The sequence below is a fragment of the Coffea arabica genome, chromosome 5e (assembly GCF_036785885.1).
Source record: "Coffea arabica cultivar ET-39 chromosome 5e, Coffea Arabica ET-39 HiFi, whole genome shotgun sequence".
NCBI lineage: Eukaryota > Viridiplantae > Streptophyta > Magnoliopsida > Gentianales > Rubiaceae > Coffea > Coffea arabica.
In genome coordinates this window covers 32,456,412-32,466,080 of record NC_092318.1, presented here as the reverse complement: position 1 = coordinate 32,466,080, position 9,669 = coordinate 32,456,412, and the positions used below count along the sequence as shown (strand labels likewise).

Here is a 9,669-nt window from a genome sequence, read left to right as displayed (position 1 = left end):
TATCAGCCGCATCAAATATTTTATCAGTGCAAATGCCTGCAGGAAGTAGTTGGCCGTATCTGTATACTGACTTGACTCAGTTCTTGATATGCTTAGTCCAAAACATCCATTTTGATAGACATCATGCGCACCCTATTATGTATGAGAAATCCCTTTTGGATGATTTTTCACATTTTTAATTGATAGTACATACTACAGTGCTGGTAACTACACTAGATTTGCCTTTAGTCGTACTAGGCTTTCGTTTTGCTTTTCCCCTTCCAAACATACTAATCCTGTGGAAAATTTTAAGCAACTTACTAGCATATTTTCTCTGGGATGCAAGATTCACATTTCCAATGCAAGCAGTCACCTGCCCAACGGCATTTTTCTTCTTGCTCATTGATCTTCCCTCGAATCCATATGGTCTTGCAGTCCGGAGCCGTCCTGAAAGTGGTTCTGTGTGCGCTTGAGGTGGTTCCCTTTTCTTTGAAATATTTTGCACTTTAAGCGCTCTCTTCAAAGAGATTAGTTCTTGCTCAAGATTTTGGATTCTGAAGCTTGTAGATTCATAATCCTTCCATGAGATTTCATTCTCTATGTCTGGCCTTTGCATTGCTTTGTCTTTCTGCAATAAGAAGCTCAGTTTGCAGCCTCCCTCACGTCCATCCATGTCTGGGCTTTCTCCTAAGTTCTGGCTTTTGGAATTAGCATACCTCGAGCTTGAGATGCTTCCTGATAATTCATTACAATGGGTGTACCTGAATGAATCTGAACATTCTTTAAAAGCTTGCTGTGTATTTAGTTGCTGAACAAATAGTGCCTGAACAATAAGTCGCAGTGGCATCAGTTCATTTTGAACTGCTTCAATGCACATTTCCTGTGACAGTTTCTGGCAATTCAGGTATTTGCAGACAAAACCTCTCTCTTCTTGTGATAAATCTGGATGTGCCTGCAAAGACAAACACACAATTAGGACAAATGTGATCTCATAGTTGAAGAATTTCATAGTGTTTACCATTCAAGTGATCTAATTATTAGTTGCGGTTGCAGTCTCTTTAGCATCAAAGTACGAGACTTGGAATAAATAATTTAGTGCTCACCTCGAGGAAGGTTTTCAGAGCTCTGTACAGATGATCATGGTTTTGCCTGCTGTACATCGGCAAGGTTTCAATGAGATCCATGAATCTTTTGGAATCCAGTCGTAAATCAGTAGCTACCTGTGACAGATACATATCCCATAATTCTGCAACAATGACATTGCTTGAAGGAGTATGGCATGGCCCCATGTAAGATGAAACATATGTTGAAAATATCTGTTCCATAACAGCCAACTCTTTGGAGCAAGAAATGGAATCTGTCTTACTCTTGGGTCGGAGAAAATACTCCACCTGAGCAAAGTGTAACATACATACAATTTGCTGCTGCAGTTTTTCCCTACTGTCATCCCTCAATTCAAGTTGGAGAGCTTGCGATAGCAAAGAGAAGTAAAATCCAACAGGAATTCCTTTACTAGCCTTCTCTTCGATTGGTAGCATGTCAACAATTCCTTGTAGGATATGTGAGAGTTTGCTCTTGAAATCATCATCTACATCATCATCATGACTTTCATGCCTCTTCATCTTTGCACAGAGGATCCATTTGTTAGCATAGAAAAGTATTATAGGGCAGACATATTTTTCTTTCATTCCTTGCCTTCTCAATGATCCTATTATCCTCTTGAAGAAAGAAAATGGCAGCGCAATAAGGTCATTAATCCACAAATCTTGCCTTACTATCTCCTTAACAGTTTCACAGCTCCATGGTTGACTAGCCAAAGCCTCCAATGTCACAATTGGTTTCTCTCGCTTCCTCTCAGGGTCAAGAATCTCCATGCAAGCCATGAATGCAAGAGACTCGATGCAACGGCTCACAATCAGCAACTCTTCAGCCCAAGGTAACAACTTTTGGCACTTCTGGAGAACAATTAAAGTATCATCCCAGCTTTGCAAGACAACCTGGTTCAAGTATATGTCAAAACGCTCACAAAGGTTGCCAGAACTGTACTCCTCAGTCATTTCAAGAAACTCAGCTGCACAACGCAGGCCTGCCACATTGAAAGGGTCAACCATAGTAGAGGATCCATAGATGAAGAGGGCTATCATCTCGAAGGTATCTGCTCCACCGGGAAAATTTTGTGGCAGCTCAATCTCATTTGATTCATTCAATCTTCCCTTGAAGTATCCACTCTTTGAGAAAAGAGGACGCTGCCATGCCAAAGGGAATACAAGAAATGAGTTCCAAATTCCGATGGCTACATATTGTAAACATATTGTAAACATATACACTAGATAGAAAAGTCATCAAATCACCACGAGAATAAAAAATGGAGTATCCTACTAAGAATTCAATGAAATTTTTTCTGGGGTTCACTGATTGTTTCCTCATGGAACCGGAGTTTTTTTCTGCTTACCTTGTGCAGGTTAAAGGTTCTGTTAGCAACACGAACACGAACAGAAAGAGGTAAACCAGTCTCTTGGCTCCTAAGATGACAAACAAAAAAATCAGTTGAGACTCTTTATAGATGAAAACAATCAGCTTATCTACTGATTATATCTTACCATGACATAATTTTGATCTTCAGCAAAGCACTGACATTTGGAGATGACAGAGGACTGGAAAGGACTAAACTACCTTTTGGACTTGCAATGTTTTCCATCAGTTCTGCTCATGTAAACAGAATCGAAAAAATTAGCTAGTAGACAAATTGGAAGTGGAGACTATACTCATTACGTGGAAGAATTATGATACATCTCTATGCTTCTATATCTCCATGGAAAAATGGCTTGAACCCGATCTCTAGAATCCGTAGAATAATAAATTGTTACAACTTCTAGAATCCAGAAAATCTGTGAAGAGAATGAGAATGAATCCGAAGAAAGAGGTGGCTTAGTCACTTTTACACACTAACTGATGTTATGTTATTATATCTTAGTATACCTTAGTCAAAGTCTTGTGCACACGAGTGGGTTCACAATCCTAATTTTAAGGCTTCAAAAACGTTCTTGAATGTTGGGTAGTTGAAATCTTGGTATAGGGAGCCTTCTTTCTCAGTTTCTTGGCACTGGGAAGCAGAGAGATTTCTATATGACCCTAGAATTGTCAATGATTAGTGCAATACCATTATGGGATGAAACTCTCTGCAATTGGTAGACTAACAATTCAATTGATGGTACTTAACCAAAATAATAAAAAAAAAAAGAGAGAGAAAAAAATGGATTGATGGTTCAGGTTGAATTGATTTCAAGCTACACAGATGTGATTCATTGTCAGATACAGCTTTTCATAATTAACGAAATTTGCTATATTTTATATGTTATCATATTAAAAAAGAACTCTTCCTACGTCACCACTTCTCCTACTTATCTTTGCTTTCCTCTCTGGGACGGAGATATTTCCATCCCAGGGATTTTGTTTTATTTTATTTTATAGAGGCTCTCTTAAGATTTCTTAATAAAAATTTTCTGTTTCTCCTAGAGGTTCATAATGAGAATTTTCTGTTCTCCTAAGAGTTGTTAGTAAGATTTTTTTATTATTTTTTTCTTGTTTGTTGTTATATCTAAATTTATTTTAGATCTGATGGATAGATCTGATTTTTCTTTTCTTTTTTTTTGGATGTTGAGTTTATCTTGATAGATCTCATCATCATGATTAGAGTTTAAAATAGTTGATTAGCAGATTGACGATTGCAACATGTAGAGGAAGACTTGTAGCGATTTATCTTATTAAAAAATAATTTAATTTATCTTATATATTTTAAATTTGTTCATAATTTTTATATCTATTGTGTCTATCAAATTGCATATATTTATTTCTAGTATATTTTTGACCTGCTATTAGGGCAATGATTTTTCTAGCAATCTGTGAACAAAATTTACTTTTTTATTAAAAAAAAACTTTATGTTAACCTCTATATTTGTTAGTGTAGTGTCTATGTCTATATGGGTTAGTGCATACATTGTAATGGTGTATGATACAATTAAGACTAAAGGTGTTCATCAACTGGTATTGGTCCATTTTTCAACAAGGCCAACATCTAATTACAGTTTTATTTGATTTTTGGTTATTGGTAATTGGATTTCAGCCAGATAGTCGGTATTTTGATAAAATATTTAGAATTTTATATTAGCTTTTTAATATATATCAGTGAAGTATATTTAATATGTAATTAACATTATAAAAGTTATTAATATGTTAATCAGTACACTTTATGGTCACATATTTGTTTATAAGCATAAATGATAACTTATAATACTATTGACTAATACAATAATATATAATATGATATATTAGTAAGCATGAAATGTATAAAATATTTAATTAAAATATCAAAATTCAGTAATTTTGTCGGTAATCGGGATTTCGGGAATCGAATTTTAATATCCATTCCCAAATTGTTTTACTAAAATTTAATATTGGATCTTAATCGTTTTACCGATATTCAATTTCCAATTTAAATTGGATCGGTCCATTACTTGGTTTTTCCCGAAGTGTGAACACCCTAATTAAGACTGACAATTGCAAAGATCCTGGATCCAACAATTATTAAAGGTGTCTTTGTGTGTGGGGTTGGGATATTTGTTACGGCAAATTTGTACTTTTAAAATGTGTATTTATTAGAAGTCCAGAAGAAGCATTCATTCACAATTCTACGAATCATGGTCGACAGTTGCGCTCAAATCCTAAAAGTGCAAATATATTTGTCAAAATAAAATTAAAAAGAATGATATAAAATGAGAAGGAAATATAAAGAAAATGAGCTCAGGTTTTATTTCTCTTGTATTAAAATTGTTGGACAATAGAAGAGTTCTTAAATCTAGTTGAAAATTAAGATAAAGTCACTTGATAACCAGATTAAAGCATTTTGTTTTTGTATACCCTGGCAATATTTTTTTCAATATTCTCTTAAAGCAGAATAACTTCATATTTTTTTTTAACTTTATCTCCTTATCATATTCAAAATCCAGTTCCCAATCCAATTTCCTGATTCTTAGTTTTTTTCTCCGTTCTGGGAAAGACTTACGCACACACACATAAATAAGTGGAAGGTTTTCTTGGTCAAATAAATGCCTTAATATCAATCTATCTTAACTTCGTACACAAAGCACATTCTATTTCATGTGTAGTATTCTCAATTCTGAGGAATGAAGAAACCAATAATTTTTGGAAACGGTATTTTTAAATAAACAATTGGGAATACGAGGAGTTGAAGTACGGATGAAGCAACTTTGTTGAGTCACAGGCTTACAGCCCAACAACACCCGAGACGGCACGGCTTCGAAAAACTTGGAAATTCCTCTTGGTCCTCGGCTCCCAGCAAACTGCCTACAAAGTCTTCGTCTGTAGTATAATGCTAGCAGTAGCATGTGCTGCAGTTTCATCTCCATTTATGTATTTATTATTATTATTTTTTTAAAGTAACTCGACTCCGTTGTGAGGATGAAAGCAAAGAATGGCAATGGAGCGGGTGCCCTTGACTGTCTTCCCTGTAAGGAGAAACAAGGTAGAGATAACATTCGAGGCGGAAGAAAAAATTTTACATTGGTCCGAAACAACTATTTGACAAATCCAGCAATTTTGTTCCAAGATGAATAAAAGAGTTTTAAGTGAATATATAGAAACCCCACTTAATATGTGAATGAGCAAGTGGGATATTTATATAGTCACGTGCAACTATCCTATTGGTAGAAGGTATGCCAAATAGTTGTTTTGAACTAGCACAAAACTCATTATTAAAAGGGAGGGTGAATTAAAAAAAAGTAAAAAAAATTGTACCAAAATAACTAAAATCTAAAATTTGTCTAGCAATAGTTCAAAATATGATAAAATATGTATATCATTCATGAACCATCTTTTTGTGGAAGATGGATTCTGAAATAACAATAGAAATGTATATTAGAAAATGAAAGATACATGGATATACATGAATGTAATAGTGTGTTTTATTTGATTTCAAAATAATATACTTACAAATATTATGCATTCGATTTGATAATTTTATACAAAGGTGCGAACATTCTTCACATCAATCAACTTTTACTACGAAAGTCAATATTTGTGGATTAATTAACTTTGTTGAATTTTATGGATTTTGTACAACAAATGAGAAGGCACGATCTTTGCATGAGTTGATTTGTTGGTTGAACAGACTATATCTATTTTCTTGAAAATTAAGAGCATATAGAATTCAAAATTAGTGTATTTTTTACATAGTTTATAAATGGTATTATATAAAAATAAATATGTATAAAGAAATTCTAATTTCCTTTGCAATTCTCTAAGATAAGAAACATCATAACAAAATACGAATTGTGCATGTCCGTCTTGTAGATTAAAATCCAGGTAATCATAGAAATTTCTGATTTGTATGTTAATATTGTATCTGTTTGAGTAGAAAATGCGATATACATTATAGAAAAATATATTGAAGTTAAAGGCATTTTAAATAAAGGAAAAATCATTCAAAACGTCCCCCACATTTTATCAAATAACTTTTTTCGTCCCTCACTTTTAAAAATGTAATTTTACATCCCTTACAAATTCACATTGGTCAATTTTGATCCCTACTTAGGTTTTCGACTAGTTTTTAGTCGGAATCCACCACGTGCCTTGCACATGATCATATTTTAAGGGCAAAATTGTCAAATCAAATTTCATATAATTCAATTCATAATCCCTCACATTTCACAAAATGAATTTTTTGTCCCTTACATTTCACAAAATGAATTTTTTCATCCTTCACATTTTTCAAAATGAATTTTTTTCATTTTTTATTGATCATGTGTGTGAATAATTTTTTTTAAATCCATGTATATATCTATTTGATTTCACCTGAGCAGTACGAATAGCATGTGAAATCAAATAGGAATATATTACATACTATTTGTACTGCTCAAATGAAATCAAATAGATATATACATGGGTTTAAACAAATTGTTAATTTTTCACTCATATTCATTTTATTTTACTCGAAATTTGAAAATAAAGAAGACATTTAATCCTAAATATTATCGAGTATTTATATCGAATTAAATTTGGACAGAAAAAATAAACAAAAGAAAAGATGACAAAAAGAAATAAGTAATTGGCACTTTCAAATTTTAAGACAATCACAAGTCAAGTAATTCAATTGTTGGTTTCAAAAGTGGCGAGTAGAAATTTCAAATTTAAACTAAAATTTGTTAACACAATTATAGAATTCGAGTTAGGACCCGTTAATTAAATAACCTTTTTATACAATTCAATAAATAAATTATTACCAAAAGAGAACAGTCACAAATATTGAATAGGTTCAAATGGTGAAATCATATAAATATATACATTGGTTTCAAACAAAATTATTAGTTTTAAGCCCCCTGTATATATCTATTGAATAGCATGTGTACAATTACGATTAGCCTATTTAGGTGAAATCAAATAGAGATATATTACATGCTATTCGTACTGTTTAAGTAAAATCAAATAGACATATACGTGGGTTTATAGAAAAAAACTATTCATACACATGATCAATGAGGGATGAAAAAATTTATTTTGAAAAATGCGAGAGATGGAAAAATTTATTTTTTGAAATGTAAGAAACGATACAATTCATTTTGTAAAATGTTAGAGACGAAAAATCTATTTTGTGAAATGTGAGGGACTATGAATCGGATTATATAAAAATTTAATTTGACAATTTTACCCTTATAAAATAATCACATGCAAGTCACGTTGTGGATTCTGGCCAAAAACTAGTCGGAAACCTAAATAGGGACCAAATTTGGTCAATATGAATTTGTAAGGGACGTAAAATTATACTTTTAAAAGTGAGGAACAAAAAAAGTCATTTTGAAAAATGTGAGGGACGTTTTGAACGATTTTCCCTTAAATTAATTACCTGACAATAGTGTCAATTACGTCATTTCAATGTGTACACGCTACTTTTTCGAAATGAGTTTCACATGGTTGTCCATAATTTTTGCACAACTCATAGAACATATTGTCTTTGTTAATGCTCTGAATGTAAGAAGATATTCAAAAATATTTAACTTAGAAAGAATGAAAGAAGACAATGATAACTATTATGAATTGAAAATTTCATTCACTAAGTAATTAAAACAGAGTAATTTTACCACAGTCATGATTGCGTATTTGATATGCATATTCTCTTTGAATTTGCTATCCACAACGCTTGGGATGTTGTAAAATTACTTGATCTCAATCACGTAACTAATTTTCGGGCACACGTATTATTTTCAAACCTACGAACTTTTGAAATACATGTTGATACGAGTATGAAATAATATTAGTAGTATAGACACCAAATTTTTCCCAATTTCAAGTCTATTTTATTATTTTTACCTATAAATTGTTTAATTAATCATTTTAATTTTGTTTTGTAAGTTTGTTCAAGAAAAGAAAGAAAAGGAAAAGAAAAGAAAATGGATGTTCAAAATTAGAGAAAATAATAGAGATTTTTCTTTTGTTTCAAACCCAAGGAAAAAAATCCATACCCAATCCTTAAATAATAAAAAAACAAACCCCACAATAAAACCTACCAAAAACTCCTCGAAAACCCAAATGAAACCCAAAGAAAAATCGATGCAAAAAGAAAATTAAGCTTGGAAAGTAGGCCTGAAGAAGCAAGGCCTGTTTGGCCCTATTCCTTTCTTCTCTTTAATAAAAAAAAAAAAAAAAAACCTGATCCTTCACGCACGCGTTTCTTCTCAAAAAATTTGAGGCAAGACTGTTACAAGAAGCTTCATGGCTTCATTTTATTTTCCTTTCTTTTTCCTTTTTTTTTCTTTCTTTTCTCTTTCTTTTTCCCAAAACTTGGTTAGTACATATATAACTCATCATCCTCCAAATCTTATCTTCTAACACTTAACTACAATTGATCAAAGGGAGGGAAGGAGCCACATCGCCATTTTTTCATCCCAACCCTTCATTGCTAGTTTTAGGGTTTTTTATTTCATATAAATAAGAAACAATGCAACTTTTAGGGTTGAGAACAGGGAAGAAACAAGTTAGAAAAATGGCTGCACAAGATTTTGGGTAGGGAGAGAGAAAAGCAAGAAAAAGAAATTTTTTTCTGCAACAAAAGGTGAACAGGCTAGTGAACCAGTCCGGTTCAAATTCATTTTTCTGCTTCGTTATAGATCCATTTGGGTGATTCTTTTTTCTGTTTTCTCTAGGGACATATAGGAAAAACTTTTTTGTTGAAACCTTTTGATGATAATCATTAAAACCCCTTCAAATCGAAGCATGAATTGACCCTCAAAAAATTTTTGTGCAAAACTAAGAACAGGCTGGTCGACCAGCCATGTTCATTACCATTTTTCTATCTCGTTTTAGGTCTTTTGAGTGATATTTCTTTTTCTACACTTTCTAGGACCATAGTAGAGTGTTTTTTGTGTTGAGAGGTTTCAAGGAAAACAGCTTCAAGACCTTCAAATCAGAGCTTGAAATCACCATCCTCGCAGCTCTTGGTGCCCATATCATTCATTTGGGTTTCGCTCTGCTTCGAAATTTGTGAGTTTCCCAAGATTTTCCATGTCCAATCTGATTCCATAAGCATCAGAGGTAACTCTTACTCACTCTTCTCTTTTGGTTCCAACTTGCACGAAGATTCAAGCCCATTAGACTTGCCATTCTTGCCGTCCTTGTCAT

At 32.8% G+C, this 9,669-nt stretch overlaps 1 protein-coding gene across 1 annotated transcript; it reads right to left on the bottom strand.

Moving 5' to 3' along the window:
* On the bottom strand, window positions 1–2,677 carry LOC113743955 (BTB/POZ domain-containing protein At5g48130-like). Its single transcript, XM_027272005.2, has 4 exons — window positions 2,580–2,677; window positions 2,432–2,501; window positions 1,083–2,225; window positions 1–931 (listed from the first exon to the last, which is right to left on the bottom strand). Exons 1-4 carry the CDS (start codon window positions 2,675–2,677, stop codon window positions 176–178), a joined length of 2,067 nt encoding a protein of 688 aa, XP_027127806.2. The 3' UTR covers window positions 1–175.
* Between the last annotated feature and the right edge of the window lie 6,992 nt (window positions 2,678–9,669).

Bases quoted from the DNA above. Each gene is read 5' to 3' on its own strand.
- LOC113743955 (XM_027272005.2), bottom strand. From the start codon at position 2,677: ATGGAAAACATTGCAAGTCCAAAAGGTAGTTTAGTCCTTTCCAGTCCT. The intron at 2,226-2,431 runs GTAAGCAGAAAA...TTGGCATGGCAG, and splicing joins GAACCTTTAACCTGCACAAG to CGTCCTCTTTTCTCAAAGAG. The intron at 932-1,082 runs GTGAGCACTAAA...TTGTCTTTGCAG, and splicing joins CTCTGAAAACCTTCCTCGAG to GCACATCCAGATTTATCACA.